This window comes from Mirounga angustirostris, unplaced genomic scaffold, assembly GCF_029215605.1.
Source record: "Mirounga angustirostris isolate CCGP_5_RB_7025 unplaced genomic scaffold, mMirAng1.0.hap1 SCAF_5, whole genome shotgun sequence".
In the NCBI taxonomy this organism is placed as follows: domain Eukaryota; kingdom Metazoa; phylum Chordata; class Mammalia; order Carnivora; family Phocidae; genus Mirounga; species Mirounga angustirostris.
Window position 1 is genome coordinate 5,775,511 of NW_026991713.1, and position 25,199 is coordinate 5,800,709.

Genomic DNA, 25,199 nt, shown 5'->3' on the forward strand with positions numbered 1-25,199 from the left:
ACACGCTGCTGGGGACAGAGGGGAGGGTGGCCCCTGACAGGAAGGGTGGACCGAGAGTGGGGGACACCCAGAACTTGGGCTGCCCCAGGAGGAGGAGAGGTGGCTGAGGGGGTGGTCACCTCTGGCTGCCGTGAAACAGTCATCCCCACAAATTCTAACAACCCCGTGCCTCCAGTTCCCGGGTCCCCTCACTCCCCCCCGAGCCCACTCCACGGGCTCCTGGACTGCATCACAGAGAGGCCAAGGGCTGTGGGCAGCCCGTTTCTGCAGCCCTCAGGCCTTCAACACTGGGGCAGATGAAGCAAGAACCAGACTCCGCTTCGGAGTGATTTCTCCATTTCCCATCCTATCTCTTCCTCCCTCACAGATTTTAATTAAGGGTTTACTTGCAAAAGACGCAGCTCTATTTAACTAAATCCTTGGACCCCTTTTATATTGTCTTATATATCGTTTCATGCTAGGGCACCAGTAAGAAGTTAATTATAACTTCCAAATACTCCATTACCAGGCCCTCACCTTCCTCCCCTGCCTGATTCCGCTAAGGGTAGCATGCCACTTAATTAACTGGTGTGTCGTGTGCTTCACAGACCTCACCACGCGTTATTCAACAAACACCCTCCTGCCGAGCACCCTCCGGGCCAGGCAGGGCCCTGCGGTCAGAGCGGGGCACCATCTCCACCCTGCAGGGGCCCACAGGATCCTACAGGAAGAAGGCGAGCCTGGCCAGGTGCCCACGGCGGCTCAGCAGGTGGAGGGGACAAGCAGACAGCAGCAGGGTCAGAATAACAATAAGTAACAGCTGATACCAGCCTCTGAGGGAAGGCAGAGGGCACAGAGGCTATGGATGGAGGCCGGGGGGGGGGGGTCACGCTGCATAGCCCAATGGGAATGGGTCACAGGTTTGGGACAGAATGAGCCTGAAATCCCGGTGGTCAGCCAGGAGGAGGTATCTTCTGGGAAGAGTGGATCTCAAAGAGAAAGCTGACTGGGGAGAGAGGGGGAGGTGTCTGCGGGTCTGGGCTGGAGCCAGCGCTGGGGGCCCATGTGATTGTCACCTGGAAAGGCCCAAGCTTGGCCCCCTGGAGGAGTCGCCTTCAGTGGGCAGGAACAAAACGAGGAACAAAGGGGGTTGGACACGGGGCAATGCCAAGAGGACGGGGGTGTGGGAACCGCAGAAGGAGAACCCAAGTTAGACGGGGCTGTGTCCAGCTCCGCAGAGAAGCAAGGAGAGGAGAGAAGAGATGAGGACGAGCCGCCAGTGGCCTCCGGGCTGTCACTCCCGGGGCCCGTGCAGGGGTCTGCGGCCGCGGGAGCTGGGGGGGGGGGGAGTGGGGGTACAGAGACTGCAGGCTTCTCCTGGCGGGAATTGAGGAGGCCAGCCCGGCACCTGCTGGTCACAGAGAGTGAGCCTGGTGGCACTTTGCACATCAGCTCAGATACTCAGTTCTTTTTTTTTTTTTTTTAAAGATTTTATTTATTTCTTTGACAGAGAGAGACACAGCGAGAGAGGGAACACAAGCAGGGGGAGTGGGAGAGGGAGAAGCAGGCTTCCTGCTGAGCAGGGAGCCCGATGCGGGGCTCAATCCCAGGACCCTGAGATCACGACCTGAGCTGAAGGCAGACGCTTAACCGACTGAGCCACCCAGGCGTCCCCAGCCTGGTGTTCTTAGCTGGGGTCAGATGCGCATGGTGTCGAGGCCTCAGGTCAGCTGGCATCCTGGGAGGTGGGTGCTCAGCCTCTCCTCCTGCCCTCAGCAGCCCTGGCCTCCAAGGGGGTCCCCATACGCCCACCTGGCATACCTGGCCCACCTCGCTTGGGTCCAGATCCCTGCTAGCCTCACCTCCTGGCCTCATAGTGGAGACCCCAACTCAGCCTCCGACCCTGGGTCTTCTCAGACTCCCCGCAAGTTCCATGTTGCAACAGCTTGCGCCCCTCAGAGCCCCCTCTTACTGCTATTCCCCCCGCCGACGGCAGCTGGTTGTGCACGGCCTGCTGGGGATGCAGTGACGGGCTCACCATGTACCAGTACCCCACTCACTCCAGTCCAGCCCGAGCCCACAGCCTCTGTCCAGGGCCTCCTGGGGCCGAGTGCTGGCTGCTGCTGGGGATGAGGCTCAGCCCTGCCCTCCAGGGGCTGACGGTCTAGGTGGGGGACGGGGGCATGAAGGCACAGATAATTCCCTGCCACGAAGTGAGGGCCGCCACCAGGGCCTGAATTGGGAGCTCTGAGTACACAGAGGGAAGAGAGACCAATGTTGCCCAACGGGGTGGGGCAGGCTTCACAGACCCCGACCCTTGAGGGTGGGCAGGACTCCGTAGGATGGAGGAGGAACGTTCCCCACTGGGGGGAGAGCATGAGCCAAGACCCGGAGTGGAGAACGAGGACTGCAGTTAGCCAATGTGGCTCAGGTGACATTGAGGTCTTTAGCTGTGGAGGAGCAAGGAGCTTCTAGCACATTCTCTTCCATTTTCAGCAAGTTTTGCTGTCCCTTTCTCTCCTTAGAGCTGAAAAGCCTGTCCTTAGCAATTGTTTAGCTGTTCCCTGGAACATTTACAAATTAAGCTGGCATTTCTATTTCATGAATATGTTTGGGATATTAGTGGCCAACAGGAAAGATATTAATGGTCTTCTCAGGAGAACCCTGTCACCCCCCCAATCCCGCCCCCTCCAACGAACTCAGACCCAGAAAGAACCTTGTAAATGGGCAGAACATGGTCACCACTCACAGCCAAGCCCAGAGCAATGCACCTGCCAGCAAATTAGAGTCAGCTTGAATTTAGCCACACACCCCCAGTTAGGTGCCTAATCTTGACTTATAAAGGCCTTTATTAATTTCTTAAATCTCCTCTTGTCTGTCTGGAGGTAGCCCCTGGAATATGATTTTAAATGCTTTCCATGACATCCATGAACAGGGAAGAAGCCAGCTGTGAATTTCAAATCTGTAAAACTTCTTATCCGAGGAGAGCCTGGGCCAGTGGGGCCGAGAGGCAGGTGGGGCCCTGCTAGCCTAGGGAAGGGCTCCAGGTGACCTCCTGAGTGGCTGGATGACACTAGGACTGGCCTGAGGTCAGTGCTGCCCTCACTCCCACCCTGCATCAGATACCAGAGAGGCCAAGATTTCTTTAAAAGCAATAAGATTTTGGGCGCCTGGGTGGCTCAGTCAGTGAAGCGTCTGCCTTCGGCTCAGGTCATGATCCCGGGGTCCTGGGATCGAGCCCCGCATCGGGCTCCCTGCTCAGTGGGGAGCCTGCTTCTCCCTCTGCCTGCCGCTCCCCCTGTTTGTGCTCTCTCTCTGCTCTCTCTCTCAAATAAATAAATAAAATATTTAAAAAAAATAAGATTTTACTGTTCCCTTTATATGATGCCACCAGAATAACACATGCTCCCTATAGAAAATCGAGGTGGAGGAGAGAGAAAACCATAAAGAAGAAAATCCCCCATGATCCTCCCACTCAGACATTCGGTTCTGGAACATTCCAGAGACTTTGCCCTCACTGGCCTCCTTGCTTCCAATCTAACTCTTAAATCCAGGCCTTCGAACACCTTTTTAAAGGTCACTCCCCTAATGAACCTCCCCAAAATCCCCACTGCACTTAGAATCAACCCCAAACTCTGGTCCCTGGCCCACAGGCCTATGTGAACACGAGCCCGCCTCCCAGGATGCACCACGTCCCCATCACCGGAATGCGAGCATGCCCTGTTCCTCCCACCCCACTGTCACCCCAGTGCCTGAGACACACGTGGCACGTGGTGGGTTCTCAGTGAGATAGACTGAATGGGTGAATGAGTACTTCCTTCCGGTCTTTTCTCCGGGGGTGTGTGTGTGTGTGTAAATTGCCAACATAGCTAAGATCATACATCAACATTTCTCAGAAACTCCACACACTTTTGCACACAAACTATTCTACCCCTTCTCCCTGCTGCTCAGCCTCATGACCTCATGATCAGATGCCCCCCCTCCTGCGGGACCCACCCATGACCCCTACCTCTACCCCAAGGGGAGGCCTGATCTGGCAAACGCCAGATCATGGGGGCAATGGTACGAGGTACACAGCACTTCACAGTTTATAAAACTCAGTCAATTCCTCCATCCTAATGGAGCCTGGAAAAAATCCACCTCCAAAGAGGGAGGCAGGGCAAAGGGAGTCTGACCACCTGCCTCAAAAATAAGGCCACTGAAGCTCAGAGAGGTCACGTGGCCTCTGTAATTAGCAGGACAGGAAGCAGACCCAGGACATCCGGCCCCAACTGGCAAAGTCCAGTTACACTGAATCAGAGAGATTTCACCGTAAGAAGACCAAGAAAGGAGATACGGGTCAGCATGAGCTCGGCTCTGGAGTCCAACTGCCTGCCTTGGAATCCTAGCTCCGCCCCTTACTATTTGTGTGGCCTTGGGTGAGTCACTTCACTTCTCTGGGCCTCAGTTTCCTCCTCTGCAAAATGGGGATGACAACAGCTCCCCCCTCATTCTGTTGTCAGGAGGATTAATGATTTGATCACACACACAAAGGGCATAGAAGAGTGTCTGGCACATACTATCGCTCATTAAACACTAGCTGTCTAAAGATGCACATGTGTCCAGATGGATGCACCTACACGGACCTAATGAGCGCACCGCCCACCTCTCAGCCACGACCACCACATCCCCGGGGACCTGAACTGCCAGCCCGAGGAGGATGAGTCTTACTTTCGTACAACAAGCATGTTCCCAAAAAGCCAGCTGCAAATGGACTTCTAGAAGCTGCTCCTATTTAAACGTTCACTCACATGCGAATTCCTTGCCACTCAATCAAGTACGAGAGGGACTCCTCATTCTTGGGTTTAAGGCCCCCCGACCCCAGCCCACCCTACTTGAATGACGTCTACAAACACTTCAAAGCAGTCAAGGGGAGAAGCCTGGGGGAAAGGAAACTTTTCTAAAAGGGAGACCCCTTTGTAAGCTCACACTCCCCACCCCTAGCAACAGCCCAGGCAAATAAATCAATGCAGTTCCAAGTGCAAATTATGAAGACCCCCAAATTCCCATGGTTGTTCTGACTTCTGTGAAGAGGCAGGTAGAACGATGTCTCTAAAATGCCCACCTCGCCGTGCTGGCCCCCTGCACCCCCAGTGATCCTGAGGTTCAGAGCTGTGGTCAGAACAGCCCTCTCTTCCAGGACCCTCAATGCCCCAAAGCCCCTCGCCGGCCACAGCAAACAGCGGCTCCTCTCAAGTGTCCGCCTGCACGCCCAGCCTCCACTCTCCCCTCGGCCTGAAACAGCCCCCTTTCCCTGCACCAACAGCAGGGAAAACCTGTTTGGTTCATTCATCCACTCCACGGGGATGGGACCTCTTCGTGAGCCGGGGGCTCGTCGGAAACAGTCCCCCCCCAGAGAACCTCAGGGTGAGAACCTCGGGCTGACATCCTCTACTTCGTAATTGGGACAAAAACAGCACCTGTCCCTAAATTCACCTAGTTCCCAAAAGTCATGTATGACGGTACACACAGCCTGCCCCCCGCATCGCCATTCCCAGAGAGTCACTCATTCATTCATTCATTCATTCACGCAAGTGAGCATAAACAATGAAGTGACACACTGTCTGGCCCACAGTGGGAGCCTGGCATCTGCCTCAGACATAGGCTCTTGGCTCAGCCAAGTGCAGCCTCACATCTTTGGAGACCCACAGCCAGGGGGACGAGAGGCCAGCGAGGACCCCCTCCTAGGGGGCGGCCGGGGCCAGGAGGCAGCACGGGGCCGGTAGAAGCCTGCGGCCGACCCACCCTGCAGGAGCTCTCTCCCACCCCGTCCTTCACACGATCCAGCCCAAGCAGGGCACTTGATCAGAATTTCCCATTCAAAAAATCAATATTTAAAGCTCCAAGCCTGCCAAGCAGAGGGGAAGGCCCTGCTTGTAAATATTTGTCTCTACTGGTGGAGCTGGGCCCCTCGCTCACTGCAGCCTCCCGCGCCGCTCCTGGCCCTCTGCTCACGGAGCTCCCAGCCAACTGTGCAGCAGGAGGGCCCTGGGGGTGGGACCGGCTGGCAGCCCAGGGAGCGGGGCTGGGCCCTGAGGTGGGTTGGCCCTGCACCCACACCTCTAAGACCGGAAGCTCGTAGCGAGGCCACCCAGGGGCCCTCCATCTGTCCCCCAGGCCACGGCAGCGACAACACCCTCGGAGGTTTCTCTGGATTCCAAGCAAGCAGCTTTTCCCAGGCGCACTCCATATTTATGTCGTTTTTGTTTGGGAAGAAAGCAAAAAGCTGAAGACAAATCCCTGGGGGTATGCTTGTAAATCATCGCCCACCATTGCCCACAGCGCTCAGCTGCCCCCAGGAGGGGCCTACTCGTGTCCTCTTGCTGGCGGGTCCCCTCACTGGGGAAGCCGTCACAAGGGCGGTGGGTGGTGCCTGCCCGGACATCGCCATTCCCAGAGAGACATTCATTCATTCGCCCATTCATTCATTCATTCATTCACTCACCAATTATTTGTTGAACACCTACCTGTACCAGGCATCGGGGGCTGGACACGCCAGTGGACATAAACAGACCTGAGCAAAATCCCTTCGGGGGGGCATCTCCCAGGCCAAAAGAATCACACAAACAAGTCACAGCTGAGACAGGTGCTGGGGTAGGAGACGTCGAGGTGTGACAGAGTGGGAGGTCAGGGAGGGCTTCCCCGGGGAGCAGAGCAAGGCCACCTCCTGCCCAGCACCTACCAAGCCACTCGTTGAACTTCTTGACCTCGCTGGGGAGCCCCAGCTCTGTGAAGTCCCCGGCGTGGATCAGCACGTCGCCGTAGGGCATCTGGATGGGGTCCGTCCTCGAGTGGGTGTCAGACACACAGACGAAGCGGGTGTAGCCGGGCGGCTTGGGGGCATCGTGAGGCACGGGGTCCACCCTGCAGGGAGAGAAGACACGGCAGGTGACCCGTGTCCAGCCCATGGCTGAAGCCACACCTCACAGCCCTGTCCACCTGGACCACGTCCACCCCGAACACAGACGGTGCGCCCAGCCTTCCCAATGGGACATCGGAGGTCCGAGTCCTGACTCTTCTGCTCGCCAGCCGGGCAAAAATGTGTGGTCCCCCGGGCCTCAGTTTCCCTTCTATAACACGGGGCCCTCGGAGGGTCCAAGGAGGTAACGAGTGGGGAGCACCAGTGGGCACTCTGTGATTGTAACAGCTAACCCACTGTTTGGCTCTTGCTAACCCTCTCTCCCATCACCCCTGCGGGGCCTCTTTAGATGTTTTTTCCCTACTCGCTCCCCTCCCATGAGATTTTAACACCATAGATAGCTGTATATGTGTTCATGCACTGTATGTATATCTGGGCTTTATAATAAGAATAAACTTTTTTTTCACCCCTTAAAAACCAGTTTCATTCACCCCCTTGGGCACGCCGTCAGCCCCATCAACAAGGCAAGGGCTATAGTCTCTGGCCCTAGTGAAAGAGCTGTCCCCCCGCAGCGCCCCTCGAAGCACGCACAGCACCCAGGGAGAGCCGCGTGGGAAAGCGGGGACTTCACGGGAGCACGTGAAACCAAGGCAGTTTTTCTAAACTCTGAGATGGTCCCATCATTTTTAAAACAAGGGCTTTCCAGGGGCGCCTGGGTGGCTCAGGAGGTTCAGCATCTGACTTCAGCTCGGGTTGTGATCTCAGGGTCCTGGGATCGAGCCTCAGTGGGGAGTCTGCTTGTCCCTCCCCCTCTGCCCGCCCCCAGTTCATGCTCTCCCTCTATCTCTCTCAAATAAATAAATAAAATCTCTAAAAACAAAACAAAAACAAGGGCTTCCCATGGGTGTGTAGGAAAAGGGTCCTGGAATCAGAAGACCAGGCTTCAAACCCCAGCTCTGCCCCTTATCACTAATGTATGACCTTCAACTTGGCCTTGCTTTGCTTGCCTGTAAAATGGAGCTACCTCACTAAGCAAAAATTACCAGAAAATTAAAAGAGCTGCAGGAATGTAACTTCTTGTTCCGGGAAGCCCACCATAGCCCTCTGGTTCCGCAGACAACGGCACTGAGAGAGTGGCCTCTGTGCTCCCAGTTCAGTGCTCCCCCTGCCACATTCAACCTCCTCAGCTGAATGATTTTGCCAGGCTCAAAACTCTTAAAAACAACACAATGACATTTCAACGAGCAGCTATCTCCAAATGAGTATGCGGCTCTAGGAGTTGTGTTTAAATCTAATTATGCGGCAAACCAAAAGCGGTACCGTATCAGTTACATAAATACTTTTAAAGACATCTTTCTAATTATCCTTTTTTTTTTTTTCAGACAATATACTTCGAAGAAATTTAATTAACACCTTACGAGAGACGTGGGTTCAGCATGCTAATGTGCAGGGAGCATTAGAACGCTCTATCCACCACAGTCGGAGGCGCCAAGCCAGCCTCTCTGCATGGCATCCCGGTGCCGGGAGCCCGCTTGGCCCTTGAGGGGGGGTGTTCGAGCCGAATTAGACCCCCAGCAGGTCCGAGCGAGGTGTGACCAGGGAGAACAGGAAGATTCCCTGAGTCCAATGGCAACCAGCAAGAAGGCACTGGGACTCTTCCTCTTCCTTCTGCATCCAAGCATCCTTTCATTCATTCATTCATTCATTCAGCCCAGCACATTCTGCCCACCCGCTGTGGGCCTGCCCTGAGCTCAATGCTGGGGCCACAGGGATGAACCAGGCCTGATCCCAGGCCAAGAGACTCCAGACTGATGGCAGAGACAGACTCGGCCAGACAGCTTTGATGGGGCAACAGAGAAGGCCCTACCCCAACAAGGGGCTCCACAGAAGCTTCCAGGGGGAGGTAGGACCTGAGCTGGTCTGGGAGCTAAAATCTCCCCTCCCACGCCTCTGTCCTCTGAGTCCCTTCCCTCCTCTGCCCCCTCCCCCCGCCCCAGCCCCTGACAGACAGTCTGGCAGGTGGCAGGCCTGCGGGTCACCTGCACATCCTGCTGCCCCAACACAGCTACTGGACCCAGGGCAGCCGATCGCTCCTGGGCTCTCGTCCTGGCACAGGAACATGAGTGAGCCAATCAGATTCATTCATTCATTCACTCATTCACCCCTACACACACTGAGGTCGTGGGCATGCCACAAGGTGACAGAGGCCAAGTCAAAGAGACAAGAGAGACGAAGAAGGCAGAGACAGGGAGCGAGATGCCACCTTCAGAGCCACCTCCGGTCCCAACAAGCTCTCCTCCCCTGAGCCCCTTAGCAAGGAGCCTGAGCAGGCCTCAGACCCGCCCGCCATCAGCCAGTAGCGTGAGTTCTGAGGGCTCCAGTGGGGCTGGCCTGCTGCTGGAGCCCGGGCTCTTTAATTAACTACGTGCTTATTTCCCTCCACCTCGAGGCTACTGAGCTCAGTGAGGATGCAAACCTAATAATCCCCAGAGAAAAAAATAAAGAATCTTACTTCCCTGCACCATCCTCCAGCTATTTGGCTTGTATTTTGTATTGAAATAACAACAAATGATAATGGGATGGGTGCTTGATGCTTCTCCCAGATCGAGAGCTGGTCATCTGCTAAGCGCATGACACACACTCACTGTCCTTGCGCTCACAGTGACTGTGTGGGCAGGGTACTATGGGTATGCCCATTTTACAGACGAGGACAAGAAAAAGAAGAGTCAAGATATGCAGCGCCTGGGTGGCTCAGTCGTTGGGCGTCTGCCGCTCAGGTCATGACCCCCAGGGTCCTGGGATCGAGCCCCGCGTCAGGCTCCCTGCTCTGCGGGAAGCCTGCTTCTCCCTCTCCCTCTCCCACTCCCCTTGCTTGTGTTCCTGCTCTCACTCTCTCTCTCTCTGTCAAATAAATAAATAAAATCTTAAAAAAAAAAGAAGAAGAAGAAGAGTCAAGATATGGAGAAAGAGAAAGAAAGGCAGCATACCAGAAGGTGGGAGAGCTTGACATACCTGAAGCTGGGTCCAAACATGGACTTTCTCACTAACTAGGTGAGCCAGTAAACTCTTCTTTTACCCTTAAGACAACTCACATTGGGTTTCTGACACTTGTCATGCCAAACACTGGCTAACACCTGAGTCACAGCGGTCCCAGGGAGTTACTGAGGTTGGAAACGTTAGTCCTGTATCCAAGGCCTTGGCTAGCAAGTTAAAGAGTAGATTTGAACCTGGGTCTTCACGACAGGAATTTAGGCATCTAACCCCAACACCTTCTGTGACAAGAGAAAACAAAGCAAAATGGTTATTTTCCAGGGACATTCTGCAGGGGCCAGAGACAAGGTGACAGTTGCAGCTTTCTCTCTAAGACCTGAAACCTGTCGCCACCTCTCCCCCGCCTAACAAGGGATATTCCCACAGGGATCATGGCGGCAGGAAGGGTGCAGAATAGAGAACATGGCCTCCGGCGCCCAGACTAGGCCTGCACCCCAACTGGGCCACCTCCTCACTGTGCCCTGGACCCTCCCACCCTCCAGGCCAGCTCTGTAAGGTGGGGACAGCCTGCTCACTCTGGGAGAAGGTGTGAAAACTCAAAGACCTTCGAGGCTCGAAGGCTGGGTATGAGTGCCCCCTGCAGCCGCTTCCTGGGCCCTGGCCCTTCTCGGGGCTCCCCCTCCCATGAGCCACTGGCTCTCTGGAAGTGCAAAAACTCTGCAGAGGCCGTCCCCTCCGTCATCTCTACTTCTGGGGAAATGGGGAGCTCTGAAGGATGGGGGGCCGTGGGGGGACAGAGGACTCCTCCCTTCAGTGAGGTTCCAACCACATGTCTAGACAAGTGACTGCGCAGCAGCCAAAGTGTTCCCGAATGGGAGAGCCTACCAATCCCCTCCCCTCATTCAACAGTGGGGAAACTGAGACCCAGGCAGTGACTGATTAGCTCAGTGTCACACAAATGCCCAGTGCTCTTCTCACGAGGCCCTCGTTCTGAGGTGACCCCCACCACGCTGCCCTCCTGAGTCCCGTGCCTGCCCTTCCTTCCCACCTCTGAGCCTTTGCTTTTGCTGGTCCTTCTAGCCCAGGGGTTATGCCGCTGCCCCCAGGAATCCCTCCTAGATCTCCCCCACTCTTCTGGGGCCATACTCCCTGCCTTATCCTCACTCCCTTTTCTTTCTTCTTCCTATCTCTCTGCTGTGCTAGGCTCCAGGGCCCAGCTCCAGGCTGGTGGCAGGGAGAGCCCCTAGAGCTGGGGCCAGCTTCGAGGGAAGGGGAGACCTGGTCTGGCGAGCCATCAGAGAGCCTTCCCGAGGAAGTGACGGCTGGGTGAGATCTGAAGAATGAGTCCTTGTTATCAGGGCAAAGCCTGGGGGAGGCAGAAGTGACAGCACACGCAGGGACCTGAGGCAGGAGGAGGCACAGAATGTTCCAGGCCTCACCTCTCCTTCTGCCTTGCCCCTCCGTCCTCTCTGGGCTCAAGGCCGACCCCCACTGCCTCTGGGGGCCTCTCAGTGTGTGGATGGGCTGGGACCACAGGGTCCCCTCTGAAACCTCAGCGCATCGGAGAGGGGATGAACGCACTGACCGGGAACGGCTAGGAGGTCCAGGAGCCCGGCACACAGGGGCATCTCCAGGCCGGGCTCACAGCCATGCTCCAGCCACTTGGCTACATTCTTTTTTTTAAGACTTTATTTATTTATTTGATGAGAGAGAGCTAGTGAGAGAAGGAACACAAGCTGGGGGAGTGGGAGAGGGAAAAGGAGGCTTCCCGTGGAGCAGGGAGCCCAATGCAGGGCTCAATCCCAGGACCCTGGGACCATGACCTGAGCTGAAGGCAGACGCTTAACAACTGAGCCACCCAGGCACCCCTCGGCCACATTCTTCAAGATGTGCTTGGAGGGTCTTTAAATGGGATGACTCGAGTCTCCACCAACAGGATTCTTTTTAAAGGTCAGTGAGAAGAGTCACCATGCCCGACACCAGCCCCCAAGGCACCTCTCAGGCAGACCGTCAGGATAATCCTGCCCATCAAGGCTTCTCACCGGTCACAGGGCCACACATGCACCCGGCCCCCCACAGGGCAGAAGGGCTGGCACCTGGAGGGGCTCTCCCTAGGCCACCACAGGGTTTCTAGGACTTCAGGGTGAGGGATCTTTGGTCTCGGGGCCCTGAACCCAGAGGCCCAGATCCAGAGATTTATTATTCAGGCAAAGGCAGTCTCATCACCCCCAGGGTCTCTGGGGCAACCACATAAATCACACGGCTCAACCGGGGGCCACGTTTGGATTGTCACTGTTGTTATTCAATATAAATTGTGGATTTATTAAATACGGCCCCTCGATCCCTCACCCCGGAGACAAAGCCCAGGGCAGTGATAAATCATGTGTTGGGAAGCGGCATCCATCCTCCCTGTGTCTCCCACGATGGAGACTCGCCATGGAAACCTGCACAGCCACCGTCAGCAGCCCGCACGCTTCCCTCGTGCTGGGGGCCTGCAGTCTGAAAGAAGGGGGGGTGGGAGGAAGCAGCCCCCCAATCCCTGTCTGGCCCTGGCTTCCCCCGGCTTTATGCCAAGTTGCGTCTCAGAGCCGGGCTGGCCTGAGCAGGCAATGAGGGAACACTGGACGAGAGGAGCCCAGAACCAGGGCTCGGGGCATGCTCTTCCCGGGGCACTCACTGCCCAAACCCCTGAGCCCCGCTGCCGATGGCAGCCTGGAACCCCTGTCCCGGGAGGTGGCCACGTGGAGCAGGCCGGGTGAGATGGGCATGGGCGTGGGGCAGGCCTCCTCCCCTCTGACCTCCTGTTCCCCCAGCTCTGTTCTGGGGCTGGGGCCTGCCTGGGTGTCTGCGGGGCCCTGTAAGCGACAGCTCTGCACGGTGCCACACGACATTATCTCCGGTGCCCGGGGACCCTTCTAAGTGGGGCAGGGGCACAGGCTACATGAACCCCACCTGCTCTGCCTGCCACCCAGGTGCTCTTACCCGTCCCCGCTGGGGCAGGAGTCCAGCCCAGCCTCCGGGGACCCCAGGCAGGGTCACTTCCAGCCCCAGAGGACTAACCCCATGGACAAAAGACAAAACCCGGCCTGGGGAAGGTCTCCCTCCCTGCAGCGGCCCTGCCAGGCCTCAAGGTCCCCACCGCTAAGAAATCAAATGCTGCGAACCTGGGCCTTCCGTCTTGACCCAACCTGCCAATCCGGCCCCCAAAATGGAAATAGGAGGCAGTTAGTTCCGCAAGTAGAAATGTGCCAAAAAATAAAGCAGGCAGCTGCTGACAACACCAGGCCTCAGTGCCCACAGAGATGAGCGTTTTCCCCAGCAAGCACCGAGGGGAGGGTGCATGCCCAGGGCTAGAGCACACCCCAGGCCTGGTGCCTGCCTGCCTGCCTTCCAGAGCCTTTCTTCCCATGAGGAATCTGTCCGCGCTCACACTTCCCAACAGAGGGCGGCTCCTGAGGGAGCCACATGGGAACCAGAGGCAGCGACCCGCCCGCCCCCAACCTCCTGGCCTGGGATTGGAAACCCCCTGGCCTCCTTCTCCAAAGTGGTCCACGAGCCAGATTCTCCAGTCTCCCCAAAGGGACAGCCACCAGGCCCCCACGTTATCACTGCTCCCTCGAGTTGATGCTCACAGCCCTGGAAGAAGTCGGGGATAAAGGAGGGGGAGGGTCTTCTAGGAGCTGCCTGGGGCAGAGCCAGGAGTTTAACCACTTCCTCCCTGGGCTTCCCCTGCCTCTCCAGACCTCAGAAAACCACCCAGGGAGGGGAAAGTTTCCCCCCAGTCCCAGGGGATCCCGAATCTGTGCCCTCGCCTTGGCCTTCCTTCTGGGACATCTCTGGAATTCTCCATCAGCCCCACTGGGCAGGCAGCAGGACTCCCCAGTCCTTGAGGAAAGCATCTCTGCTTTCCCTATAGAAGCCCCTCCGAGCGGCTGGACAAAAGAAAGAGACAGAGGTCAGGGAAGACAGCCAGCCCAAAACTAGGGTCCCAACCTGCCTGGAGCCTAGAGCAAGGCCCCTCCCTCTCGGGCCCTCAGTCTCCCCGGTTGTACAATGAGGAACATGAATTAGACCAGGAGTCACCAACCCAAATACCAAGAAGGGGCATCTGGAGCTCAGTGCCCCAGACATCGCCATGAGGCCTTGTGGGCCCGCAGTTGCTGGGACTTGCGGTTTCCTAAAGCAAAGCCAGAAGTCTGGATTTTTATGTGCCATCACCTCATTGTTAAATATTTGTGAAACATCTCCCGGCCAACTGAAACAGCACTCGGAGCCAGAACCGGCCTCCAGGCCGTCCCAGCGACGTCTCACACATCCCTCCCCACTCAGAGCCTCCAGAATCACATCGGCCAACAAGCATCCTCAGCCGTTGGGCCCCGAGGCCGGGAGGCACCCCGCATCCGCGAGCCCACCCCGGGCAGCCGGTCCCACCCAGACCGGCCCACTTACATCTGCACGTGCGGTGGCTGGAAGCGGCCCTGGTTGATGTTGTAGAAGGTAAAGGCCTGGGTGGGGTTGGAGCTGTACTCGTCCACTTCAATGATGAGCCGGCTGTGTGGGTGCCTCCGAGCGGCTATCACGTGCGACTGGGAGAACGCCATGCCCAGGCCGCAGGGCAGGAGGGCCAGGGCCTCTGCCTTCAGGACGCCGGGATCCCACCTAGCGCGCCACATGGACCTCTGCTGGCCGCCCAGGCATCTCCCGCCGCCGCCGCCGCCGCCCGGCCCCAAGCCAGACCTGGGAACAGACTGAGGAGACGGAGCAGAACCGTACGACAGTTAATCTGTTTGGGATTTGCTTTATTTAATGTCAGATGAAGATTTAGAAAGACGAAGGGGGGAGAGAAAAAAAACACAGTCATACAGCTCAAAAACTCATTACAGATCTTTCCAACTCAGCAGTTTGATGAATATACTTTGGTAAAAAGAAAAGGAGAGGAAGGGGAGGGGGACCAAAAAAAAAAAAGAAAGAAAGAAAAAAACCCACAACGCCGGGGACGGATGCATGCGCGGTCCGACATGTTTAAATACTTAAGACATTTTTTTTGTTGTTGTTCTTCCACAAAATTCGCCAGAGCCCACAGGGTGACCGGGAGCTGGGGCAGGACAATGGTTGGTATTCTGGAAACAGGTAAGGTAAGTTTCACTTATCCGAATGGGGGAATAGGGAAGATTCCCCTGCCACCCAGCCCCCTCCCCACAGACCCCCAAACACACCCCACCCACACCCCTGCAAGCCCCAGCAAGTGGAGAGCACGGGCGGGCGCAAATTCCTTCTTCAACATCAATGTCGCCTAAAGATATCTTTGAGCAGAGCCTAGAGAAGGGATTTTCCCAGACAGATTGCCATCCACCAACTCAGCTCAGGGGGTGGCCCTGGGCCGGGGGCGGGGAGGGGGGGGCGGGGGAGGATCTACTTAAAAAAAAAATAAACCTTCCCAAATCCAATCCACACAGAACCGCAGGAACCGCAGCCTGCAAATGCCATCATTCTCTTTGCCCTGTCTTCCCTCGGAAAGTGCCGCCTGCATTTGCAGCAACTGGATTTTAACATCCTTCTGACCGATTCCGACTCGGGCCCCGGCTCAGTCTCCATCCTACCCCGAAAGGCTCACACACTGCCCACCACAGCCAATGCCTCCTTTCTAAGACCAGCTAGCTTTCTCATGCGTTCCCATAATCAGTTTTTTTAACTGTGTCAAGAGATAAGGACTTGAAGATGTTTTGTTGTGTTTTGTTTCCATTTTTGGTCATTAAGACCCTCCAATTCCATTTGCACTGAATTTAACCGAGGAGAAAATAATATCATGTAAACTATTCCTGGTCAGTCATATCCCAGTCACGTTAAACGAAGAAAAATCCCCTTTGCTTTGCGCATGGAAGAAGAATCGACACCGTCAGAAAACAAATTAGATTAGGAAAACGACAAAAATTAGAGATTGGAGAACATTTTAATTACATGTGAAGTGGATTATTAATTTTTTAAAAATCTCAACGATCGTGCCCATACAAGGTGTAATAAACAGCAATATCCTCCTCCTCCCCCACCCCCCCCAAAAAAAGGCATCCTAATTCAAAACCCACATCTCTCCCTCTTCTCCACTTGGAAGACAAGAAACAAAATCTGCTTTCCCCCCAGAATACACTTGCTCCTGTTCTTTGTCCTGCTAATTGTTTCTCTGTGATTCTGCTCTCCCAGCAGAGACGGCCTGGCAGGCCTCTGAGGTGCCCTAGTGGGGGTGTCCTGGCCTCTGGACTCACAAAATCCCTGTGGGAGCTGACCTGTTTCCCTCTGTAACCCTGGGAGAGGCCTGGGGGCCGCAGACACTGAGGCCCAGACCTCCCAAGGTCCAGATCTGGACAGACAGGGGTTTAAGCCCTAACATTGTACAGACTCACTGTGTGACCTTGGGCCAATGTCCTAACCTCTCTGAGCCTCAGCTTCCTCTTCCTGGAAATCAGTTTGATAACAGTAACACCACATCCCAGGGCAGCTGTGCAGGTTAAATGAATGGGGATCCTGAGCATAGCGCCTGGCGGGTACCAAGCACTCAGCGAAGACTCCATGTTCCTATTATGATCGCACTTCAGTTCAATGTAACACCTGCGAATCGAGGGCCTGCTGTGAGCAGCTGCTGCCCAGGTACCGGGGCATCTGCGGAACGGGGTGTCGACTGTGAGCAAAAGGGCCTGGAGAGCCCGAAAGTTCTCAAATGCCAGCAGATTGGAACACACCCCTGCCGGAAATCCCAGCCCCAGCGTCTCGAAGCCCTGGCGGCAGCCGTGGGGTCCTGTGCCCCGAGGGCTCCAGCCCCCCCCTCCCCGCCCCTTGAGCCCATCAGCGACAGGGTGCTGTGTTCCCGTTTGGAGCGGATCCGTCCAACGCTTCGCAGGGGTCTTGTTCCGCGAGCCTCGCCGCCAACCTATGAGATGGACATCCCTACCCTCCCAACCTACAGAGGGGAGAGGCGCACCTGGAGATGTGAAGACTCTTGTCGGGCACAGCACAGAGGGCGCGGGCCACCAAGGTCGCGCTGCAGGCAGCCCGACGCCAGGGCTCCCGGACCCCTTTTCCTCCTTCTCCAGCGGGCAAAAGCTGATGCGCCCTTTACCCCTCGACAAAGCCAGAATTTCCTGAGAGCCCTTGATCGGGGTCCTCATTCCAGGGTGCCGTGAGGAGCCAGACGTCTCCTGGAAGCAGGGCCTGGGTCTCACTCACTCCCCGCCCCCCACGGCAGCTCCAGCGCCACCCCCCTCCCCCCGCCAAGCTCTGCAACCATGAGCTACTGGCTTCGCCTCCAGGAGGCTCTGTCTCCTCAGCCACGGAATGCAGGGAAAACAGGAGCTCCCTCATTCAGTCATGGAGATTAAATGAGGGGACACGTGGAAACCGCTTGTCACAGGACCCAGGACGTAGTAAGTGCCCAATAAATGTTAGCGATTGTCCCAACATTATTACTGTCACCCCAGGGCCACTGCAGACCCTTGCATACACCTGGCATTGGTGAATGAATGGCTCCAGGGAGGGAGGTAAGGAGGGAGGGACCCATGAACAGTCGGATGGATGGATGAATAGATGGAGGGATGAAAGGATGCAGGGATGGGTGGAGGAACCAAGTACGTGTCTCGCCAGTCTCTTTCCCTAGTGCCCAGCGCAGACCTGGCAGGGGTGGGGGGGTGCCAAGAGGCCTCGGCTAGAGGTTGAAGACTCCTGGTCCCTCTCCCGCTCGCCCACCGCACAACCCTGCAGGGAGGCTGGCCGGCCAGGCACAGCCCTCTGAAAGGGGAGGTCTCAGGGGCTTCCACCCGTCCCTGCCCCCGAGGGGCATGAGCCTACAGGCCCTGCCTTCGGCCTGCAGCTGGGGGCGGGGGAGGACGGCTCTGCACCAAGGGACTCAGCCAGAAAAGGCGGGCGGCAAGGTGTCCCAGGAGGCGCTCCGCAGTGAAATGCTGCATTTCACATAAAGGGGGTTCGCAATGGGCCCTGCTTGAAGAAATCAGGGAAACTGGGAACGCAGAGCCTTCTTTTAATACCCATTTAATATTTATGGAGCCTCAGCAGCACGTCAGCCGCCGTGCAGAGAACGCAGCCGACCCGCGGAGGGGGAGCAACATTTCCCAAACAAACGGCTTCTAGCTGGGAAGCGTTTACACCTGGTCCACAAAACAACACAGCACGCAGGCAGTGCAACAGGGACGCTGGGACCCGCCGGGCCCCGCTGTGCGGAGACCACCTGGGCCCCCATCCCGACTCCCCATCCAGCAGAGTGACGTTGAGCAAGGCACACATCCTGGCCAGGCGGCAGGTGCTTCTTCTGTGCCAGTGGGTGGGAAGAAAATGAAACGGGGGGGGGGGGGGATGAATTAATTAATGCATTTATTTATTCAACAAACATTTACCACAGCCCTACATACCGTCACTGTTCCGAGTGCCAGAAAGAGCAGTAAGAAAGCAAAGAAGTCACTGCCCTCAAGGGAAGGGGTGGGGGGGGGCAACAAAGTAAACGCACAAGTACATCGAAAAGATACTTTCAGATAATATGTGCCTGGAAGAAGACAGAACAGAGTAACGGAATAATGAGTAGTGGGGAAAGGGTGATTGTTACTTGAAACTGGGGGATCGAGAAAGGCCTGTCTGAAGAGGTGATGTCACCTCAAAGGTGAGTGCTGAGAAGGAGCCAGCCACACACCCAGACCTGGGGAAAGAGAACCAAGGCAGAGGGAAGTGCAAAGGCCCTGAGACAGGGGAGGCATCAACAAATGGTCTCTCTCTCAGGGGCACCTGGGCACCCGGATGGCTTAGTCGGTTAAGCGGGGGCGCCTAGATGGCTTAGTTGGTTAAGCATCTGCCTTTGGCTCAGGTCATGATCTCAGGGTCCTGGGATGGAGCCCCGCATCAGGCTCCCTGCTCAGGGGGAAGCCTGCTTCTCCCTCTGCCTCTGCCTGCCACTCCCCCGCTTGTGCGCTCTCTCTCTCTCTCTCTCTCGCTCTCGCTCTCTCTCTCGCTCTCCCTGTCCAATAAATAAATAAGTAATCTTTTTAAAAAATAAAATAAAAAATAAATGGTCTCTCTCTTACTGTGTTGGTTCTTGACCACTGGTATGCTTCTACAGTGGAGAACAGCCTGAACTTTGAAGTCAGAGGCAGTGGGTTCAAATTCAGTCTCCAGTGCTGCTTAGCTGTGGGGCCCTGGGCAAGTCCCTTAACCTCTCTGGGCTTCCGCTGCCTCATTAGGCCCCTTTCAGGGTAACAGAGGAGATGAAAAGAGCCGTGCCCCTGCCTCTCCATCAAAGTCCAATCAGCCCATGTGGATGGGCTGAAAATTCTTGAAATTTCTGGGTTGAAAACTTCTTGTTGAAATATTGCCTCCAATTGGTAGGGCTCGATTTTCGAGTCAGATTCTCTCACAAGGTGATTTGTCTGTTTCCGCCTCAAAGGCATTTACTTGCCCGTCCTCGGGTGCCGTGAGTCGGGTCAGGCGAGGCTTCTCTAGAGGAACCTGGTCGTCAGCCGAGGCAGCAAGTGCTAAAGCTGCGATTAGGCGCCAGCTCTATGGGAAGGTCGTATGTGGGAAAGAGGCCAACTCCAGGCCCCGTGCTCTCTGGCTGTCCCCACAACCTTGTCTGGCCTTCTCCTACTGCTAGCGCCAAGCCAGCCTCCAGAACAACGGTCCCAAAATGCACTTTGGACTAAGCCACTCCCTCCCGCTCACCGAACGTCCGCAGAGCCATCCTGCTGCTCTAGGCTAAAGCCCCAGATCCTTCGATCTGCTCAGGAGGCCACACCGGATGCCCGGCCTCCCTCTCACCACTCAGGCCAAGCTCACACCTCCGGGTTTCCCCCCGGCACACCGGCAATCCTGCCTCTGAGCCCTCACGTATGCTGTCCCCTCTGCTGAAAGGCTCTGCGCACCACCCACCTCCAGGCGCACACACCTGTTTCCCGGACGTCTCCCCGACCTCCCCAGGCTGGGCCGGGCGCCTCCACCCACAGCCCCCCAGGGCTTCTCTCACGACAGCCCCCGTGTCTGAGCTGAATGAGAAGCCAAAGAATAAAACCACAGGTGAACCAATGAATGAGCGAGAGAAATTGCACGGGCCCTCACAACTCACAACCTGGATTCAAGAGCAGCTTTAACCTCCCGAAGCTCAGGTGTCTCCTCTGCCAACAAGCGGACGCTCAAACCTCCTTCCCAGAACCACTGGGTGGATTCCACGACATGGGACCTGTGACAGCACCTGGCTGAGGGCCCAGCACACAGTAGGTGCTCACTAAAGGTCTCTTCTGCTGTGGTTAGAAAGTTCCGGTGAAACCCAGGAGCTCTGCAGGGAGCTTCCGAGAACTGAGCAGAGGTTTTCAGAGAATCAAGAAACCCTCCTCTCCCGCCTGGAAGCCGGACTCCTGGCCTCTTCCCTCCCATCCCGTTACTAGGTGACCCCCCATTTATTTCACACTTCCCAGGATGTTGTGATCAGACACATTAAGCACAGCCTGCCCTTGGCTAGCTTTTCGAGGCAAGCTCCTCACCGCCCACCTCTCCCAGCACACTGCAGGTCAGCCCTGAAACACCCACTGCCCCCACCCCAGGGGAGCCCTGTTCTGCGACCCAAATAACTCTGATATGTAACCGACCCACAAAGGGCTCAGGGACCAGAGAGCAGCCAGGCAGATCAAAAGAGCAGCTCAGAACCCCGTTATAATGAGGGGGAGGGAATGGGGTTTCTGGGCCCTGAAAGGCCCCCACCCAGCTGTGAGACCAGCCAGCGTGTGCCAAAGGCCCAGAAAGGAGAGACTGTAAGAGACCTTGGCTTACACGGAGCATCTTAACAACAGGTGGCTTTTTGCAAAGGAGACACTTGGGTCACTCCGGCAGCCCAGATACGTCCAACAGATACGTGAGGGAAAACCACGAGCATTTGCGCCACCAGGGGTTGCCAGTGTGAAGATCAAAGATAGATTCCCTTTGCCATGAAGCTTGAGGCACCCACTTCCACGTGACAGGCTCCTCAAAGCCAGAGTGGGCCCAGGACAGTCCTGGCCCACTGTCCCCTGCCAGTCATTGTTGTCAGCATCTTCTCTGGCTCTCTAAAGCGTCCCCATTTCGATAGCTGGAAATGTCATAAAGGGTAAAGGTCCCCGTCAACAAAGCCAACCAGAGGCCATTAAGGCAAAGCACCCCCCAAAGGAACCCATGTTTCTCTTCTTGGCATTGGCATGTTTGCACCTAGGACCATGAGGCTAGGATAATACTGTGTTGTCCTGGGTCGGGAACTCAGAGGACAATGACCACACAGGATTGTCTATGACACAGAAGAAGCCCCAGAGAAACACCTGCCCCAACAGTCTACCCAAGGCGGGGTAGTGACTAAGACCAACACCTGGAGAGCTTTCTCCAGGATAGGGCATCTCTATCCCACGCCTCATCTTCTCTAACGGCGAGTGGGGCGCACCTCACTCGCCAGCGAGCCAGCAACTGTCCCCACCGATCACCCAGAGCAAGGCTGAGAGAAAGCCGGCTCAGCACAAGTCACTGCTCACTGGGGCTTTTGTCGAGTACTTACTGCAACGTGGCAAAATGTCACAGAGCGTCCACACTAACACCTAAGTAGTCTTCCCTGAGCCAAATGCGGGAGAAATAATATTTAACAGAAAAATACCAAAGGGGGGGGGGGACTGATTCTTTAAGTCACGTTTCCACTGAAGCTCAAAAATCACTTTTAAATTGTTTTGTCTTTCCTTGCTTTGCTCGTGCCTGAAAGTCTGCAATTGATCAGTCAATAGTTAAAAATGTCATCAAGGGGTAAAAAATAAATAAATAGAGAAACTCAAAGGAAAGGAAAAAGAACAAATAGCCCAGTGGGGGGGGGGGGGGGGGAATCAAGCCCAATCCACCGCATCCCAAAAAGGCCAGCCCTCCGTGCGCCCAGCCCCGCTCTTCAGCCGTGGGTCCCCAGGACGGAGAGCGCCAACCCGCAGCTGGTGTCCGCAGCCTCGCCAAATGAGTGATAGGCTAAGCCAACGCAGGAGTGCACAAATATCGTGTAAATTAGACATATTCCTTGAAAAAGGATCAACCATGAGTGACTTTAAAGCATTTACCACTTAAAAACCTTTTAGCTGGGCCCATTTTGAATTATGACTACATGATTTTAAATTACACTTTCTAATTCCTCGCCGCCCACCCCCCAAGCTCTGGCTGCCGCTTCATTTTCCAATTATGTACTTTTATTTCAGAATGATGAAGAGTGCTGCTTAGTGGATCATGTCCTGTCTGCTACAAATAGCTGCTCACTTATTCCTTTAATTTTAGATACGAATGCAGTCGGTTCACCTGGCTGGTCTTCAAATTCTGAATATTCTCCATTCCCACCACACCAAACGAGGCCCAAGATGCAAAGAAACCCACAAAGCTCGGGCTGGGAAATATGTTTGTAAACCAGCGCTCCGCTCCATAAATTATTATAATTCTTGGTGCTTTCTCTATCCATCTAGCAGATCAGCAATCACATAAATAATAGTGAGTGGAATGATTTTTCTTCTGCAAAGTGCTATGTCCTAGTTTTCAAAATAAAGCATTTGGAGATTCACGTATCTGCGGAGTTGAAATAGGAAGCTACCCAGATCCGTTTCAAACACGCACACAGACACACTCACACACAAAAGGAGACAAGAGGTAAATGTGTTAAAAAAAAAAAAATCAGCATTTTGAAACTCCTTTCCACATCCACATCAAGTCACACTCAACAGTCATGGGGGTTTGAGACCCACATGGTTGGGGAAGGGGGGGCAGCAAGAGGGTCTGAGCTGCTCAGCATTCAAATGCCATTTGCAAAGAAAGTGATTGTGGATTTACCGTTCTCGGGGAAATCTATTAAGCAGATGTTACTGAAGCATAATCAAATCGGCACTATGGTAAATTCTACACTCAAGTCTGAGATCGAGGTTTTGCCATTTTTATGATCAGCGTTAAGTGCATTTTTGGTGATCATGCAGGAATTTGCAACTAAGGATTAAACCTCCAAAGTATGATCAATTATCTAATGTGTCTGAATGACCAAAAAAAAAAAAAACCCCAGCCAAACTCAACTCTCCACCCCCCACACCCCCTTTGTGCAGGGAGCCTAGGGTGGGGGAGGGAACTTTGCCTTCTCCACCAACGTTGCAATGCCAAAAGCACCTCGTTGTGAAGGGGGAAAGACAGGGCGCAGGAAAGGTACTCACCCTTCTCAGGTAGCCGGAGCCATATATTTTGCAGCCTCGTAGGCTGCGGCACCGCCGGAAAATGCCAAGGAACGAAATGAAGGGGAAATGACGGCTGTGTTAGAAATTGGAAGTAGGCCTCATTTGCTCCTTAAAGTGATGAAATTAGCATGGGACATGCCAAGAATCTTTTGATGTGCACCAATGCTAAGTCTCAAATCCTTCTTCGAAGGAGGGGCTGGAAATGTGAAGGCATTCGGTAGAAGCAAACTCTCAGGGGTGCGGATTTGGGTGGTGGAGGGAGGGACCTACTCCATCCTTGGCTCTGAACTCAACAAGTATCACCATCAACCAGAGGGGAGACTTCTTGTTTGCACTGTAGCTGTTTCTATTTATCACGTGTGGCCAGGTTGTGACATCAAGCTGCTCAAGTTCACGTCCAAAAAAACCCCCAAAGAGTGATTGATGGAAAGGCAGGGAAAGGCCAAAGAATACCTCAAGTTTGCATCTGAGTTCAAAACTAGAACATATAATCTCAATTTGTTAAGATATTTTTTTCATGAGGTTGGGCTGTCCTCCTCCACCATAGATACTTTAAATGGAAATAAGATAGAACTAAATTTTGTCTCATTAGGACCCAAAAAAGTCAAAATAAAGTAAAACATTTGTTTTGGCAGCAGAGTGGCCAGATCACCAGAAGAGCCACAGTGAATCAAATTAAACCAAGGAACTATTTATACCTTCTCTCTAACACCACCCCCAAAAAAGGGATCTCTCTTTTTTCTTTCCCTTGGGGTTGCTTTTGCTTTAACATTTTCTTCGCTTCTTCAGACTCGAGGCAAACAATCTCAGTAGCAGTCTGGCAAACAATCTCAGTAGCAGTCTGGTGAGGACATTAGCTGGTGGTCTCATTCTGTGGGGACATCCACACCCCAGGACCCCCAGCTGCAGGGATCTGCTCTCAGAGTGACCCAGCATAGTCTAAACGGCTCTTCCGGCGTGAAACATGCCCTTTGCCCCTCTCTTCCCTGCCTCCCAAGCGTTTGGCATGTCTGATCCCAGAGGGCGAGACGTTTGGCTGGAAGGGAGACCCCACAAGCAGCCTGTCTCATCCAAGATGCCATTAACCGTGATCTGTGGGCACAGGACGAACCTGAGAACCCATTCCCTGGCTCCTGCATCTGGGGAGCCCCTTCCCCCAGGGTCTCTGGTTCCAGAGGTACTGGCAGACAAAGGTACCAATTGCTGAACAGAGATCTCAGGAAAAAGAAGAATGCGGAGGGGGGACGCTTGAAAAGACCCTTTTTCTGTTTGCGGCGAGGGAGGGGCGATGGGAGAGACATGTCACGTTGTCACATTAAAGATTTTGACAGACAATTCAGGGATAACGCAGAAATTCCACCCTTAACTGCAGCTCAGCCGCAACTTGAAAGGCATTAACTAACCTCCACTAATTGCATGTTTTTCTGTGCATAATATTTACTTGTTAAAAGTCTTTGCCTGGCCGATTATTTCCCTCTGCCCCGCTATTCATGATCAGTTCACAGGCCTGAAGCTGGAAAAACGAAATCATTTCGATAGATGAAAAGATGAGGGCACTTTGGGGGTGGGGGTGCGTCTTTTTTCCACTAATCTGGACCCGGAATGCTGATTTTTCTTCTTGAGTGCTACCCTTGAGTGAAATCCTGCTACCATCCTTAATTCCTCGGTGCAAAAAGATGTGTCCTGGGTTAGGTGAGCACACAAGGGGCCGTCCCTGCCAGGGAATGTAGCAAGTTCAAGGAAAACAAATGAACTTAAATTGCTTTCATCAGATGAAGATTTCATAGTCTTAAGGGTGGTCTGGGAAATTTTTTAAAAGCAGGCTTTTCTGGAAAGGTTATTCTATCTAATGGCCTATGCATTCCTGACACAGTGTAGAGACTAGTAGAAAGACCCCGAAGCCTGGGTCTTTTACCTAAACTCAGACCCGTTCCGTCCATCAACACAGTCCACGGGGCCTCAGCTGGGGGAGGGGGCGGGGGGTGAGTGATCCTAAGTGCACACACAGCAGTCATATCAGAGATAGGGCACCCCACATGCAGATGACACCCTGAGCCTACCCATCAACATGAAAGGGATTTACCTCAATC

The 25,199-nt window shown here is 54.6% G+C and overlaps 1 protein-coding gene across 1 annotated transcript in view; it reads right to left on the bottom strand.

Moving 5' to 3' along the window:
• MPPED1 (metallophosphoesterase domain containing 1) overlaps positions 1-14,830 on the bottom strand; it is a 62,594-nt gene extending 47,764 nt beyond the window's left edge. Inside the window, exons 1-2 of the mRNA XM_045866756.2 lie at positions 14,318-14,830; positions 6,701-6,882 (exon numbers count right to left, since the gene is read on the bottom strand). Coding sequence (XP_045722712.1) covers positions 6,701-6,882; positions 14,318-14,541 — 406 coding nt within the window. The 5' untranslated portion in view covers positions 14,542-14,830. The remainder of the gene's footprint in view (positions 1-6,700; positions 6,883-14,317) is intronic.
• Between the last annotated feature and the right edge of the window lie 10,369 nt (positions 14,831-25,199).